This window comes from Prosopis cineraria, unplaced genomic scaffold (assembly GCF_029017545.1).
Source record: "Prosopis cineraria cultivar Desert tree isolate PC_DT_omini unplaced genomic scaffold, ASM2901754v1 PC143, whole genome shotgun sequence".
In the NCBI taxonomy this organism is placed as follows: domain Eukaryota; kingdom Viridiplantae; phylum Streptophyta; class Magnoliopsida; order Fabales; family Fabaceae; genus Prosopis; species Prosopis cineraria.
This window is the reverse complement of record NW_026555470.1, coordinates 51,535-68,433: the sequence shown is the minus strand read 5'-3', so window position 1 is coordinate 68,433 and position 16,899 is coordinate 51,535. Positions and strand designations below refer to the sequence as shown.

Genomic DNA, 16,899 nt, shown 5'->3' with positions numbered 1-16,899 from the left:
TAGCCAAATGTAACCTAAATATAAGTCTTGTACTACTTGCCACTTTCTCCAACATTTTCCCCTCACAAGGCAATTCCATTACATTTCAACTAACATCTCATCATCGCTAATCTCACATTTCTAATGAATATTGATAAAGTTGCTAAGTAAATTGTTCTAATAATTTTAACACACAGAGCATGGTGTAATTTAGTGCACCTAACGTCTAGAATATTAGCAAATCTAATTCTATCTACCCTACTCCTCAACTGTTGGTTATTCCCTCACAAAAACTACCACTTCCACAATTATTTTGGAGAGCATCTTGTTAACAATTCTACTTCTTTGATTGAGGAGATACCTTCTCTCTTTTTTTTTTTTTTTTACAATCCTACCATACTCATTCCCTTCTTCCTCAGACAAATTCTTCTAGGCTTTCCTTACTCATTATTTATCTCTATATTCCCTTAAACATCCCTTTATCTTTTTGTTTGCCTAAAATTTTTACTTAAACTTGTGCAAACTAGTTACTACCCTAGACTTCACTTTCTCTGATTCTTTTCCCTTCATCATTTTTATTTCGATAGAATATTACAAAGAAAGAACAAATGTCACTAACAAATTCAAACATCAATGGAATTATTTGAACACATGGGGCAAATTTACCAAAGTCACTAGCTTCCCACGCAACGCCCTAAGATGGTCATCTAATGTTGCATTTAATGTGTCGTGACATTTGCTTGAATACTCCTCAACTTTGTCGGCAACCACCACCAATGATGACGCGGGCTCCATTGTCTTCCAGGATAAGTAGTCAATCGTGCATGGCAAGAGCTTCTTCGCGTGAAGCAAAATGGTCATTATGCACAAACGATTTAATGCCAGAGGAAGGACCTAGTTTTAGGACGGGACCCAAGTTCTTACTAGTAAATAAATTACTGGTGAGGTATTTTTGAAAAAATTTTTCTTTTGTTTTTATTTAGACCTTAAAAATTTAAAGCTACAGCTGATGATAAAATAAATAAATAAGGTCAAGGTGCATTTTTGCACTTGAAGTATTTTTTAAGAAGCGCCCAACATTCTAATATTTTTATTGAAACATTTTTGCCTTTAAAGTTATTAAAAACAGAATATTTTTGTCCTTTCCGTCAAATTTTCTAACAATGAAATATTTAAGGCCAACGTTAAAATTAATGGAAAAGATAAAAATACTTCATTTTAATAATTTTAAGGGCAAAATTACTTAAACAAAAATGTAAAATACACCTTAACCTTTAAAAAAAATATTGTATCAATCTTAAAAAGATTTTATGTTTATTGAAGATGAAAATTATATTGAAATTTCTTAATTATAAAACTTTAATAAATAATTTTACAACTAAAAACATGAGAAATAATATGAGAATTTATTAGTTAAATTCTATTTAATAGAATTGAACGATGATGTTACTTCAAGCCCAAAATTTCCAGACAACGCAACCCGCATCAGATCAGAATATTTACTATTGTCATACCTAATAAATCTTAGTAAATAACGCAACTATAGCCGTAAAAACCTGAAGTGGACCCGAAATAATTAATTTGGAGGCAGGTACAACGATAACGACAGTTGCACCAAGTTGATATTAATTTTTATTTTGATAACGACATTGACTTTTTTTGTTTGTTTGGCCTTAAAATAAAGTTGACATTCATTTTATCCAAATATTTTTATGCACTCTCCCTCCCTCTCCCTCTCTCTCTCTCACGCAAGGGCAAATTTCAATTATTATTTTTTCCCCAGAAAACTGGACTTGCACCTCGACCTCGAGAAACAGAAATTAAGGATCATAATAAATAAGAACCATATATAAGGAAGATTATGGGAATTTAAAATATCAAATTATCGAAATTTTAATTAAAGATAAAGGTCCTTAATTGTATTATTTCTATAATTTGAAGTGCTAAATTGTCATTATCTTTCTGTTGTGGTCTTTGTTTTTCATTTCCCCAAAAATTACTACTTTAATTTTCTAAGCTGATAGTTTTCATTTCCCCAAATTCATCCCTTATGTTTGGATGGAGAGATAAGTCCATGAAAAGAAAATTAGAGGAGGAGATTGGAAGGAATTCCGAACACCCCCCCCCCAAGATTGTAAGAAAAGAAAAGAAAGAACACAAAGTGGAGAAAAAAAATAAAAGCACATATATTTTCTCCGTAATATTTTTTGCCAAAAGTGGAGAGAATCTAAGGGGGACAACGCTTTTTTCAAAATAGCAGAAAAACTTGAGGCCCATGTTTTTTCCACACGGGTTTACTTTTGTTGGGGGAGGAACTCTCATTTTCCTTTCCCTTCCTTTTTCCTCCTCCTCTTTTCATCAGGGATCAAATTTTAAAAATTTAAATTTATTTAAATATTTTTAATGTACAATTATAATAACAGTTTAATAAAATATTAAATCAGAGTCGTTGAAATTTTAATTCAACAGTGATATGAAGAGAAAAGGAGGGGAAATGAAGGAAAGAGAAAAGGGGAGGTTACTCTCCCTACTTTTATTTTTGAAGTAATTGCCTTTTTTACCTATATATTTTCTCCTATTTATTCAGTCATGAAGAGATAAAACAGTTTCTATACCTTTTCCCCTTTCTCCTATATTCTCTCTTGCTATTTTTTTTTTTCCTTTTGTTTCCTCCCTTCATTCAAACAAGCATTAAAACTAAATCAAAATAACAAATCATGCTCAAGTTTTCCCAAAATCTTCTATAGCATTTATTTGTTGATTTTTTTTTTTTTGGTATGCATTTGTTGGACTTTTAAATCAAGAAAAATATCCAATAAGATCATAAACTGGTGGAATAATGATAATCTTCATTGTAAGTTCATTTTATCAAAAGAAGCATGCTTCCTGATCTCTAAAATAAGAGAAATCCATTTTGCACCGTTTGAACAAGCTAATAAAAATCCTCAAAGTTCATCCCACCAAAAACTGGTTTTCTTATGCTACAATGAACGAGAATGTGTAATAACAGAATCTTAAATCTCAATACGTTTAAGGTAGAGATTGTGTATAAATTAAAGTCAAACAACGAAGGTAGTAAACTGTAAGTACAAACATACAACACAAGAATCAAATTATCAATCTGTCTCAAGAGGCTATCAATCCATTTAAATTGTGAAAATTTGAAAGATCAAAGATGAATGTCAATAAATCCATGAGTGAACCCGAGTGAGGGAAACTAATATGCTCTGTTAGCAACTCTATAACAGTCTCCTCAACTTGATAGATATATTTTTGCCGGTTCTAAAGGATGGGAATGCTGAGAGACAAACAATGCTTCATTGACAAACGGAAGGTTTTGTTTGAAGTTTAAACTTGAAGCCTTTGAATTTAAGATTTAAGAAAAAAGAGGCTTCGCTTACAAAGATGCATTTGTTTCCCTGCCCAGTGCTTTCTCTCCCATTAATAAGGAGCATATTCACTTCTGACTGAAACAGTTTGTGATTCAAGCACAAGAAGACACTTCATACTAGAAGTGTTTGTTGTTGTTGTTGCTGTTGTTTGCATGATTCTGATCATGCTGAGATCCTTGACTGCCATTTTATTTTTACGTACTCTAGGAAGCAAACTTTACTTCCATCCAAATTTTCAAAAAAGTTATGTGCAAGTAGTAGAAAAGATGATTCCTAGCCACTTGAAACCACTGCTGAAAAGTTCAAAATGTCAAAAATCTCATGTAGCCAGCAATATATACTTCCATAGTCATTAGCAGGGTATCATTGTAATGGTGGAAGAGGACTCACCACAAGATGGTTCAGTCAACACTGGTGCTAGGAAGAAGGCTTATAGGATGATGATCGTGATCTAAAGTTCCAAAATGCCCTTTTCCCTTATCTTGCAAAATCATGTTTGAACAAGCAGAGTTTCATTCAACAGTTAATCATTGGTATTTCACCTTGCACTCTTCACTTCATTTTTATTTACTGATATTTTAATTTTTATTTTAACACTTATCGTCCTAGTGTTTCTTTTGAACTGGAAATAAGGTCCTTCATATTTCACACTCAAGGAAGCACAAGATCCTGTCTATTTGTCACATTGTACATCACAATTTACGTCACATTCTCTCATTTGCTTGCAATAGTAAAATGTCATTTATGGGGAAAGTTTGGAAATAACATAATATTGTGAAAAAGAAAATAGACAAGAATCACTTACTTTCTACGATGTAAAACATTTGGAGAACTAATTTTGAAAATTCAGGTGCTATTTAGCAGCAACCCAATTCCAAAGACTGAAAGGTCGTCTGGCATTTTTCCTTATAATTTTGAATTTGGACATGGCTTTATTGACAGTATGTGTCCCTGAATTCTGTTTCGTCCGCATCATAGCTAGATTTCAATTGGCTCACAAAATAAATCGCACATGAAAGTCGATGATTGAAAACTAACAATTTCAGGTAAAACTTGCCCGAACATGGATCAAGCAGGGACGAAAGAGAGTGTATAGTTTGTACCTCTAGTCAAGGGTTTAAGAGAGGTTCTTGGCATGGAAGAAGAACGCAGTGCAGCACAAAATGGAAGCAATGATGGCAAAAACTGCCAAAAAAATCACGAAGGAAATCCCAGCGACCACCAAATCTAATATTCCCATCACACTCAAGCCCATCACAATCGTCATCGTCGTTGTCTCCTTACCTTCTTATTCAGCTCAAATTACTCGCTTGCAGTTGGAATGGCCGACGAAGACGATCTAACAAGCTATGATCGGGAGGAGAAGCATCAGAACAAGAGGTGTTTGTGGCCACGAACAAGAAGTATTCTTGCCAAATTTATATAAATAAATCATGAACAAGAGATGTCTAGTAATCAATCTCTCATTCCATTCTAATTAAATAAAGGATGAATAAGAGGCACTCTTGCCAGATTTATATAAGTATAATATCTTCACATTAGGCCAAAAAAAAAAGGTCCATGGAAAAACTTCACACTGGTCTGGTACGAAGAACAGAACAACGCATAATCTAATATCATGAAATTAGTCCAGCAAAACTATTCATTACTTCTATATTATGCTAAGAAGACAAAAGGACTAACTTGAGAAGTAAAAAGAATAAGCATCTCCCTCTTGTAAATTTTGCTAAATGATCTAAAATGGAACGGAAAAAATCACGAAGTGGATCTCAAACTGATAATCTGCAGAATTCCTATCTTGCTTTTTGGCCCCTTGTTCATCAAATTAAAATTTCACAAACATGGGCAGAATAGGTGCGCTGAATGTTAAAGAAACAAGAATAAAAATGATGGCAAGAAATACACTGCAGATACAGTATCAAACCAGAATGAAGACGATGTTGAAGAAGAGAAGAACTATCCTTGATGAGTCCAGGAGTTGCAGAGAGAGCACGCCGGAGAAGAAGAAGCCACTGAACGATGCTTTGGCTGGGTCGATCAAGGATGGGAGCCTCCTGAGCTGGGACGCGCGGAAATGAAAATAGATGGGAGTCTGAGCGCGAAACAAATGAGAGAAAGAGGAAGGACAGATGTTGGGAAAAAAATTTTACACCCAAAATTTCTTCACTTAAAAAAAAAATCTTATTTTTTTTCACATTTTTTTATTCAAACAGAAAAAAAAAATTATTTTCTCTCCTTTTTTTAATATTTTATTTTATTTTTACATTTTCTTTCCAGCCAAATAAAGTATCAATATCCAAAGACGATTTCGAGGATTTTAATGCATCGTGATGACTTGGATATGGCAACCCCTTGAAGGTTAATTATATTTCTGCCCCACGAACGTTCTCATAATTTACCATACACCTATCGCTTCATTTTTTTTCTTTTAAAAGATAGAATTATCAGGTTGTATTTGAATATTATTAGTTAGATTTACACGCAAGATCTAAAGAAAAAAAATTAGTCTCGGCAGCTCAACCTCTGAAATTTTCATTCGGTTAAAAATTAGCCTTTAAACTAATTATTACAATTTAATCTTTACAGATTTATCTATTTAAAATGTTGATTTTTACATTCTAAAAAATAAAAATTTAAGTATTAAATATTTTAAATGATTAAAACTATAAAAATTGAATTGTATTAAGTTAAAATTTAGAAATAGAGTTATAAGAAATTAAAGTTTTGGGATAAAAGTACAATCAAGTAAAAAATATAAAGACTAAATCATTAATTTTTCCAATAAAAAATAACTCTATTAATTTAGTTTTTATTTATTAAATTCAAATAATCAATTTTCTTTAAATAAAATCAAATTTCTTTTACATGATTTAATTATAGTTACGTGATATGGCACTCTATTCCAATATTGTAAAAACCAGACCAGTGGTTCACTAAATGGTGATCACATCAGTCTCAATTAAATACTGAGTAATATTTTAAATACTGCATATGAAAAAGATAAATTAGGTTACATTTATTCATATATTGTCACATACTTCCTCCATTCAAAAATATAAGGTATTTTTAACTGAATTTCACACTCAATAAAGTAGTTATCTTTTTTTTAACTAACTTTATCTTTTTATATTTATTTCTGTTAAACAACTTATAATAAATATAATGTCATTATCAATAGGGACACTTTTGAAAAGAAAGCAATAATTACACCTCAAAAGATTAAAAATATCTAACTTCTTAAAAAATACTTATATTTTTAAATGGAGGTAGCACATGCCTAAATATGTCCTGTAATATTTGTTGTGAACCGTGCGTACGGCCGTCTCCCGATATGATTAGTTGAACCAGCTGATGTAGTTTAATTCTACCAATGCCAACATTACTCCACACACACACACACACACACACTCTCTCTCTCTCTCTCTCTCTCTCTCTCTCTCTCTTTTTTTCTTTACAATTTTCTGGGTCAATGCACTCTCTTGCAGCTGTTTTTACTTATTACATGGATCGATCCATTTTTAGATTAAAGAGAGACAATAAATCATTTTACAAAATGCTACGCTTTATGAAAATTGATTTAACTTCTGAACCCATTTTAATTTGGATGTCTGGATAAATGCCAGGAATAGTTTCAGGAATCAAAACAGCATTGAATCAAATTTGGAAGAACAGCTACCTCAGTTGATCATCGTAGGAGAATGAAAATTAAACTTATGACAGGACACATAAGCCCCCTTCTGTTCTTGTTTCACACAAAAACAGAAAATATTCTAAAGTAGATGACTCGTGCATAATATAGAGCTCAAAGTGAGCCATACTGTTCTTAAAATCATGGCTTACGAATAATGCAACTTCCTCTAAATTTTATACATGTATTGATGACATTGATTGCTCTATGTAGACTTAATATCTTATTGCATTAAGAACTTAGCTCTATCCACCATTTAGCAGGCCCTTTAGTACAAAGAACAATGCGATCGCCACTAAGACATGGTCAATGGAGGAACCAATTTACTGAGAACTACTTCATGGGCTATCCTGGGGTTCACATTTTCCATCATTGTGCAAAAACTGGTCTCGTGCCCAAGCATTGTGCATCTAGAGCTTCCTAAAATGAACTCCTTGTATGCTTGGATGACAAATAAATCAGATTTTAAGAGCCAAACTGAACTCTAAAACCTTCTCAGTAGCCAATTGGTCCTAACCCTGAAAAATCAAACTCCAAAGGTCAATTGTTACGCGGGATTAGCTGTGAATGTAGTTGGTAGTTAGGGTAACAATATTCTGTTAGCTTCTGCTTTAAGAAGTTAGATTCTTAAGATTGACAAACCTGAGGTTGTTAAGGGCTTTCTTCGCCGGATAGGACCTAATTCCTTGCGATCGATCACGACGGCATTAGACGTCAGAAAAGCCTTGGCCACAGATGCTGAATGCTCCAGACAACATCTAACTACCTGCAAAAGTGTTCAAAACCTTGAATAATCTAACAATAGCATTATAATGGAGTTACTCGTCACCTGCATTTGGCAAGGCATGTCAAAACCAGAATTGACAAATTTGTTTGTAAATATTCCTTTTGGCTTCTACTCCTATCACTGAGTGGAAAAATTGATTATCATAGATAGACATGACTGGCTACTCTTTCTTATGCTAGATACAACGTTGAAAAGCCCAAATCTGAGCTTGAACTATTAAATTTTGACATAATTTACATCCCCATGACAATTCATTTCTGTAAAATAGTTTGCACGTTATCCATTTATCTTCTTCTGCAAAACATATTCAAATGCTAACAAGTCATACCTTTGTTGGGTCCATTATCCCAGCCTGCATTAAATCTTCGTAAGAGTCTTCAGCAGCATTGTAGCCAAAATTCACGTCATCGTTTGATAAAATCTGCAAGATTTGAGGCATTCAAGATCCATTGCCGTGGGTTACAAACTACAAACCAAACAGAAGACCTTAAAAGCTAATGTACTAATTAATCTCTTACAGAAAACAATCTCAATACATTCAGGACCTTATCAATGACAACATTGCCATTTACACCAGCATTTTTTGCTATTAATCTCGCAGGATAGCTCAAAGCTCTTCTGAAGATCTCAGCTCCAATCTGCAGATAATGGCTTCAAAAATAATTGCGGTATCTTGAGTAATCTCCTATAGCATAGTACTTTTTCTTTACAATAGCTTTTTCGATAATTAGCAAATAATATTTAGGAATTTAGAGCATTGTTGGGCCCAGGACAGCATTAATCTTATAATAGAGAATAATACATTTAAATATGTTTGATTCACATTTCACTTCAAAATCTCAAAGCGCTAAGATTTTTAGTCCTGCCACATACATACCTCTTTTTAACATAGCTCTATCTCATATGAGGCTTCAATACTTCTTCCTTATGGAATTTCTTTTTGCTCACAACTTATTTTTAAGAATTTACAATTTAATCTGTTAAAGACATGTCATTCAATTGCCATTTACAAAAGTCCAATAATAGCCTAATAATAGTCCTATAATAAAAGTATGGAATATCCAAACTTCAATGGGGGGGAAAGTGAAAATGAGAAAGGAAAGTTACTTTCTGTTCTTCATTGTCTAGGAGTTCTTTGATACTGTCCACCTTCTTGGACAGCCTTAAAAGGCTACAGCCACCACCAACTACGACACCTTCGTCAATCGCTGCCTGCAATGAAACAAGTTAGAACCTCCATACTTGAGAACGTATCACCTTGACAGAGCAAAGAAAAGGAATACCTTGGTTGCATTTAGAGCATCTTCAATTCTTAATTGCTTATCCTTCAACTCTACTTGTGTTTGTGCTCCTACCTGTAACTCAAGTTTCAGAAAGTATAGTGTTAGTCTCTAGCTTACATAAAAAACATAATTTTTAAATTCCCAATTATCACCAGGCAGAATTTAAAAAATTCATATTACCTGAAGAATGGCAATGCCCCCAGATAATCTTGCTATCCTTTCATTCAATATCTTCTTTTGGAAACTTTCTTCAGTGTTCTGCATTATATGAAGCAATTTTTCCAACGATCAACAGGATAGGCAAATACATCATTCCTATAAAAACTTTGCACTTGTCAAGGGTGAATGTGTTTCTGTATGAGGTGATGAATTTCAACTGGAATATTTCTGTAGTGATGAAGCTAGATGCACCTCAACAAGCTTCCTAATTTGAGAAACCCTCTTCTCAACAGCAGGCCCAGTACCCCCATCAGTAACTATCAACGTTGAATTATTCGTTATGACAACTTTAGTCGCAGATCCTAGAACATCCCTGCTAGCCTTTTCTAGGGTCAAACCCATCTCATCTCTAATTACAGTGCCTGCAAAATAAACAAAGAGTTCATAATGTACAAGAGTAAAGATCTGATGACGACTTTAAGACTATATAAGTTCTTATAAAGAACAAAAGGCAGACCATAGAAAGAAAACGGTGATGGTTTCCACTATGCGTTTTATTATGATATGAACCCTTAGAAAACCATACTCTAAAAGCAACCCAATGGTTCATGTGAGCCTCACATCAGAATCCCATACCTGTAGGTGTCAAATCCTGTGCCTTGCAGTGGCTCATAATATATTATGATGAAACAAGTGAAAATTACTGCATTAGCATTTTATCTTTTGTATTTTTTCCAGTTGTTGATTGCTTCTCTAGTGTTGCCTCTGTCAATAGGGATAAAATTTAGACACTTAAGCCTCTACCTCCAGTCAAGGTGGCAATGTCATCTAAGTAGTGGCTCTTGCGCTCACCAAAGGCAGGAGCCTTAATAGCAGCTGCCTTCAGCACACCCTTGAGTTTATTTCTAATTACTGGAGCTAGCGCTTCCTGCTCAATGCCTTCTGCAACTATCACGATTGGATACTTCTCTTTCACAGCATTGTCCAATATTTTAAACAACTCCTTTGGGTTTGTGACTTTTTTGTCAACCAATAGTAACTGCAACCAAAGAATTTTGCACCATCTAATTATTCCATAGAATTCATGCCAGGCTTTTAAACACTTGTTGTCCTACCTTGCAGTTGTGGAACTCCACAATCATCTTTCTTCGGTCAGTGACAAAATATGGAGACATAAATCCACGATCAAACTGCATCCCTTCAACAACCTGTAGGCTATTCTCAGTGCTCTTTCCATTTTCAATTGTCACTACTCCTCTCCTGCCTACTCGTTGAAGAGCATCAGAGATTAATTTTCCCACCGCATAATCATTACCAGCACTAACTGCTGCAACATCTGTAAGTTCATGATCTTCAACCTACAAATACAACAAAGTTGATAAATGAATTCCCAAAGTTTAAAACTACAGGTAATATTTGGAAGGAACAAAATCCTGTAATTTAATAAGCATCTGGAGAAAGGTACTTGCCACTTCTGAACTTGCCCAGTCATCCAGGAAATGACTAAAAAAAAAAAAAAAACTAAAATGCATAAAATAGACTAGCTCACATCTCTGGAAATCAAAGCAAGTTCAGAAACAAGAGCAGCCGCTGTTTTCTCAATCCCACGAGCAACTTGAACAGGATTCATCCCCGCTGCTATAACCTATAAAAGAAAAATGATAAGAGCAATTACTACTGCAGAGTCATTAACATGGTAACAAGTTCAGGGATCAAAAGCAAATATTATATATATATATATATATATATATATATCTTAGAGTCATGGAATATGTGCCAAATTTACTGAAACCTACAAAATAACAGCATTTAATGATTTTACGTGAGTTGATGGAGATGAATATGTATTAGATGCTATTTCATAAAATAAAAAAAAATAAAAAAAACTAGTTGTAGTTAGGATGAATCTTGCAGTCTGTACTTGATTAGTTGTACCTTTATCCCCTCAGTGATAAGGCCATGAGCAAGAACAACTGATGTAGTAGAGCCATCACCAGCAAGGTCATTTGTTTTCGCACCAGCTTGTCTTACCAATTTAACTCCAACATTCTCCAGTGGATCTTCTAATTCAATCTGAAAAAAATTATATCAGGGTTGGGAAGACAATGTGTTCACAAAAGAAAGAGTGATTTTCTTGAACCTGATTATAGAATAACTATTTTCCAGTTGGAAGAATACACACATAATTTATTTTAAGAATAATTATATATTCCAAGTAGAAATTGTCTAGAAACTGACAAAGACAAACATCACCAAAGAATCACACAACAGTCTTAAAAGCCAACCACAAAGGCCAGAGTTTCAATCTTTCCATAGAAAACACATAAACTGAACATTGATGAATCGAAATGAATAAAACTCTCCGTGCAATATAAGAGGGAGCAAACCAATGCATATAAGCACAAGTACCACGACCTATTTCACGCATGTTAACACCAGTAGGAAGAGTACTAATACAATTTATCAATTTTCACTAGGCAGAGTACCGGTTCTTTTTGGGTTGTATAAAAGTTTGGGGATATCTCTACGGTACTTGTAGTATTAACCCCCATTTACATGACAAAATTTTGCACAATACATTAAAAAATAATTAATATGTAAATTATAACATCAATAAATGTCATAGATAAAATTTTCCATATAAGTAAAGGCACATACCACAAGAGATTCCATAAATTTGGCCTAAAATTTTTCCAAGTCAAAGTTGTAATTCCAAGCAACACTACATTGAAGCACTCGAATGTTGAGAACTGAAATCCAAAGAAGTGGCAAAATCCACTTCGCCAAAACCTACCGCTTTGAGAACAGTTTCTCCATCATTAACTATCTTGGGTGGTCCATACTTGTTCGGAAGCACAACATTTCTGCCCTTGGGACCTAATGTGACTCCGAGAAGCTCTGCCACCATGTCCACCCCAGCCTGCACCCACAAATGAACTCACTGTAATCTTGTGAAGCCAAAACAAATTGAAGGGTTTAAAACAACTAGAATGCAGAACCGCAACCAGAAGCTTCTTCGTTGTTGAGCCATCATGGTTGAAGTAAAGCTCTTTGGCCATTGCTCTTGGGTTAAAAACAGAGCGTGAAGCTTGGGCTCTGGGAAACGATGGATTTGCGAAGGAGAATACAGAAATAGGGGGTGGAGAACATGCCATGGCTTGGAATTGTTCTGAAGAAACCAATTACATGCCCTGTAGGCTGTAGAACAGTTTAAACAGAGAGAATCAAATGCAAGGATTTTGGACAACTTCGGAGGGTAAGAGTGTCTGTCTAAAGGAGAAAAATATCTGAGTCTCAGAACATCCATATTTACCAGAACAAAATAAGACGAAATATCTCAACTATTTTGGCGCCATTTATACACGTGTCTATGGGATAAGAAAAATACGTATCCTGATGATTAATAGTTATGAGATGATTGACTCATTGATCATCCTGGCTCGTAAAAATTAAACCTTATTTCGAGGAGGAGGGATGTGGGAATTAGGTCTACGGATACCAGGGTCATTAAGCTTGTAATCGATAATCAAATTCAAAGCGCAATAGTTCAAGGAAACTTGGTGGCTATGCTTCATTAAATTCATTTGAGATCCTAGTCTGAAAATGGTTTAGACAAGTGGCAGAAGAACCATCAATACGCGTCGTTTTAAAATGTTAAGAGCTTAAAATTTCAGACGCTACTAGATTTAGAATTTAAGGGCAAATTTATCATTTAATTCAATTCTAAAAATGGTTATTATTCAACATATCATGTATTATATCCCACTAGTATTCTCCTCATGCGATGTATAAAAAAGATTTCATTGCATGTAGGCGGAATTATTAGGGCATAAACAAAAATGTTAATGTATTGAACATTAAAAAAATTAATTGGATTAGTTATATAAATTGTTCAATTTGATCAAATTAAAAAATGAATTAGTTTAGCTTAAGGTTTATGGTAATAGTAACCTGATCAAATCGAGTCTTCTCAAGGGACTAAACTTGGTCCTTTTCTTCTGGATCCAAATGAACTCAAGGGTGATTTCATTATAGGACCATGTTGCAATAGAAACAAAATTATTTTGTTTATAACATTATGTTATTTCATTTTATTTTTAACCAATTAATTGTGTTATTTTCTTTTATTAAAAAAATGAAGTAATAATTTTAGATGACACAATATTGTTACCTTGGACCGGTAATAATAAAATTAGCTTTTGATACCAATTTAATGCGGATTTAAATTATACTGAAGGCAGAAGGAGTTGTTAAAGTGATAGCAAATATTATGTTTATAGTTAATGGAAAAGGAAGAATTACATCCTAAGACCACTAAAAAAATTTATTTACAAGCAAAGATTAATATAAAATGATTGCTATTAAAATAAAATACGAACCTTTTTTAAATGTGACTTGTTATTATTATTATTATTATTATTTTGTAATAAGTTTCTTAAGGGGTCCTTGGATATGTATCTCTCATAAAAAACTCAAAGAAGTTGTAGTTAAGTAAAGAGGGCTCAAAACTTTTATTGACAACATTGAGTAAAGCAGACACCTCCTTGACCAAAGAAAACCTGATCAAGTCGAGCCTCCTTGGAGGGTTCCCCTCGATCCTCCTCTTCCTAACCCATATGGACTTAGAGATGATATCAATATAAGAACACATGATAGCAAAAACAACCTTGTCTATAATTGGGAGAATATCAATTAGGGCCATTCTAAGGAGATTAATCACATGTAAGGCCTAATAGATTCAAAAACTCTTCTGAAGGCCCAAGGGCATTACTTACAATTAATTTTGTAATCCAATTATTAAAATACCCTTAGTTTATATTAAGAAAAAAAAATCCCCACCAATGCAAGCATTATTGCCAGTAGATAGACCCACCACCACATGTGAGACCGATTCTCATCTAAAGAATAATCCTAAAAGTTTCACATAATTTACAATAATAAACTTCTTGAAATTCTTGGCACAGTCTCGTCTTTAAGAGAGGAATGCATTTCCATGGCAACTTGGCCTAGTCGTTTCTCCAAGCTTCTTACCTCTCTAACAAATGCAATAGGGGGAAAGGCATCTAGGGTCTTAAGCATCGATTCCAATTCCTTTTGGTTGGGGTATTGCAATAGCTACAAGGCCTTCTTTGATTTCCAACTCTCCAAGCTCCATTTAACTTGATCCACTCTGATGGTGGCCATTGATGGAGCTATCATTGTGATAATGGTTTATGGCTTCTTGGTAGGCTCAGCTACATATACACCTACTATGATAGCAGGAGAGGCCTTGAGCTTGTTGGGTTTTGTGGGTAAGGAAGATTGGTTGTGTTTTGAAGAAGAAGCAAGATAAGATGAAGTTGTGGGAATTAAGGATGTAGAAGTAGACATCACCATTATTATTACAGTTCTCAAGTGAAAATGGACAATTTGATATCCTTAAACAATTATAAAGATCTAATTTATGATCTTATTTATGGACGGGTTATTATTCATATTTAAACAATTACTTGTTAAAATTGATAACTTTTTTAATATTAACTATTCAATAAGTCATGTTTAAACAAGTAATTGTTCGGATATAAACAACAACTTGTCCATAATTAGCAAAAGCCTTTAAAAATACTTAAAAAATAAATTATTACATATAATTTTTGTTTAGCATACTATTGATTATTTGTCAATATTGAGAGGACAAGTTGGCTTTTGAAAATTGATAATTTTTTTTTTAAATTAACAAGTCAAGTTCAAATATCAACAAGTGATTGTTTAAATGTAAATAATAATTTTTCTAGAATTGGCAAAAGCCCATGAAAATTCCTAGAAAATAAATTTCTATCATATATATTTTTTATTTGGCATAATACTAATCACTTCTCAATGTTAAAAGAATAAGTTGAAAAACATTGAACCATTTGGTCTTAAAAAATTAACAATTTTTTTTTCAAACATTAACAAGTTATGTTTAAATATTTATAAATGATTGTTTGGATATAAGTTAACTTGTTCAAGATTTATAGTAACTCTTGGAGATGCTTGGAAATGAAAGTTAGTGTGTGTGTGCTATAAATTGAAATGTTTGTTGGTTCAATGGTCTTCAAAATTCTAGGGAACTAAGGTCTTGTTTGGTATGATGGAAGAGTTTTTGATAGAATTAAAATTGAAATTGAATCAGAATTGAAATCAAAATTAGAATTGAATTGAGTTATAAAATTTTGTTTGGTATGAGTATGGAATCTTAATATAATTTTAATAATTATATGTATTTAAAATAACAAAAATACCAAAATGCCCCTTGCTAAAAAATAGTCCCAACACACCTCACCCCCCATTAGCCACGACTTCAATAATTCAACTACATGGAAAGAGAGATGCCGTAAGGGGAGAGAGAGAGGAAGGGAAAGGGAGAGAGGGAGGAGAGAGAAAGACATTGTAGGTGGTGGTCGATAAGCAAGAGCCTCTATGAGCTTAGGCACCTCCACAAGTTTGCATTTTGCTTTCAGATAAGCAATGCTCAGACCTCAGTAAGTAGCACCATGATAGATGACGACACCTACCTCGACTAGTTGAGCCCATCCACAATTGCAAGTCCATATCTCGCCTGAAGATGTTGTCATTGATCTTAGCAATCATCTCTCTACTATAGGTGGGGTTGTTGGCAGAGGTTATTGAGGAAGATAGAGCAGCGTAAGGTCATTGTTGTCATTCTTGGTGATCACCTCCATTCTAGTGCAGTTGTCCTTGCAAGTTGCCTTTGCCACCATTGCTAGAGTTCGGTACTTCTTTGCATCTACGTTCTTGGCGATCATCTCTCTCTCTCTCTCTTGTTGTGGTTTCCTCGGCTCCTACATTGAGATTGAAATCATTGAAAGTTGCAGTGGACATGTTGAGCTCTGCCGTTGCATCCTCCATAAGGGTTGGTCATTGCTTGATACTGTGATGGCTGGGACCATGGCCTATGGGTGAGGGGGCAACAATAGGTGGGGTGAGAGGGGCGATAATAGGGGTAGAAGTGGAGAGAGAAAATAATTATATGGAATCCAACCAATTCTATATCCATTATCATGCAATCCAATTCTAGCATTTTTCATGAAATTGAAATTTTTGAGAATCTTGATTTTGGGCTACCAAACATGCTCATATGTGGAATCCATTTTCAAGATTAAGATTCCTATATACCAAACGGGGCTTAAGAGTTCAAGGGTTCAAACTCTCCCTCAATCCCTTTCTTAAATTGACCAACCATTGACTACTTGTTGAAACTCTGTCTTTGGCTAACCCAAGCTAAACATATGTTATTTTTTTTTTAAATTTTTAGCCTTTGTAAATAATATTTATTTAATTATATTGTTTTTGGTTGAGCATTATCATAAACTATATTATTTTATGATCTTTTTGGACATTTCTTATCATTATAATTTTTTTAATCTCTTTTAAAATTTAATTTTAATGCAATATTATGTAAAAATAATTGACAATAGTTGATCATATATAATTTAAAAAATTACTTTTGATTCTAATAATAGTCTTAAAAAGAATATATTTTAAATGATAATAATTATATTATTTAAAAAAAATATTTTACATATTTTTAAAATGATATTTATAAAAAAAAATTGGGCCAATTAAGGA

The 16,899-nt window shown here is 33.5% G+C and overlaps 1 protein-coding gene and 1 long non-coding RNA gene across 6 annotated transcripts; both read right to left on the bottom strand.

Moving 5' to 3' along the window:
- Window positions 1–3,000: 3,000 nt before the first annotated feature.
- LOC129295566 (uncharacterized) lies at window positions 3,001–5,483 on the bottom strand. Its single transcript, XR_008589587.1, has 3 exons — window positions 5,296–5,483; window positions 4,177–4,718; window positions 3,001–3,852 (listed from the first exon to the last, which is right to left on the bottom strand). It is a non-coding gene; the product is annotated as an uncharacterized LOC129295566 (long non-coding RNA).
- Window positions 5,484–7,000: 1,517 nt separating this feature from the next.
- LOC129295564 (chaperonin 60 subunit beta 4, chloroplastic-like) lies at window positions 7,001–12,561 on the bottom strand. Of its 5 annotated transcripts, none has more exons than XM_054934088.1 (14): window positions 12,294–12,561; window positions 12,083–12,208; window positions 11,224–11,361; window positions 10,838–10,933; window positions 10,404–10,646; window positions 10,093–10,327; window positions 9,541–9,710; window positions 9,310–9,387; window positions 9,130–9,207; window positions 8,954–9,058; window positions 8,365–8,484; window positions 8,175–8,267; window positions 7,702–7,825; window positions 7,001–7,577 (listed from the first exon to the last, which is right to left on the bottom strand). In XM_054934088.1, exons 1-14 carry the CDS (start codon window positions 12,441–12,443, stop codon window positions 7,555–7,557), a joined length of 1,779 nt encoding a protein of 592 aa, XP_054790063.1. In that variant the 5' UTR covers window positions 12,444–12,561; the 3' UTR covers window positions 7,001–7,554. The 5 variants fall into 5 exon arrangements, with proteins under 5 accessions (XP_054790063.1, XP_054790065.1, XP_054790064.1 ...); XM_054934090.1 differs by having other exon boundaries at window positions 8,392–8,484; XM_054934089.1 differs by having other exon boundaries at window positions 9,130–9,201.
- Window positions 12,562–16,899: the final 4,338 nt, after the last annotated feature.

Excerpts from the sequence above, each read along its gene's own strand:
- LOC129295564 (XM_054934088.1), bottom strand. The coding sequence starts at position 12,443 with ATGGCATGTTCTCCACCCCCTATTTCTGTATTCTCCTTCGCAAATCCA. Across the intron at positions 7,826-8,174 it reads GGATAATGGACCCAACAAAG|GTAGTTAGATGTTGTCTGGA; the intron begins GTATGACTTGTT and ends ACACTTTTGCAG. Across the intron at positions 7,578-7,701 it reads AAAGCCCTTAACAACCTCAG|GGTTAGGACCAATTGGCTAC; the intron begins GTTTGTCAATCT and ends TTGATTTTTCAG.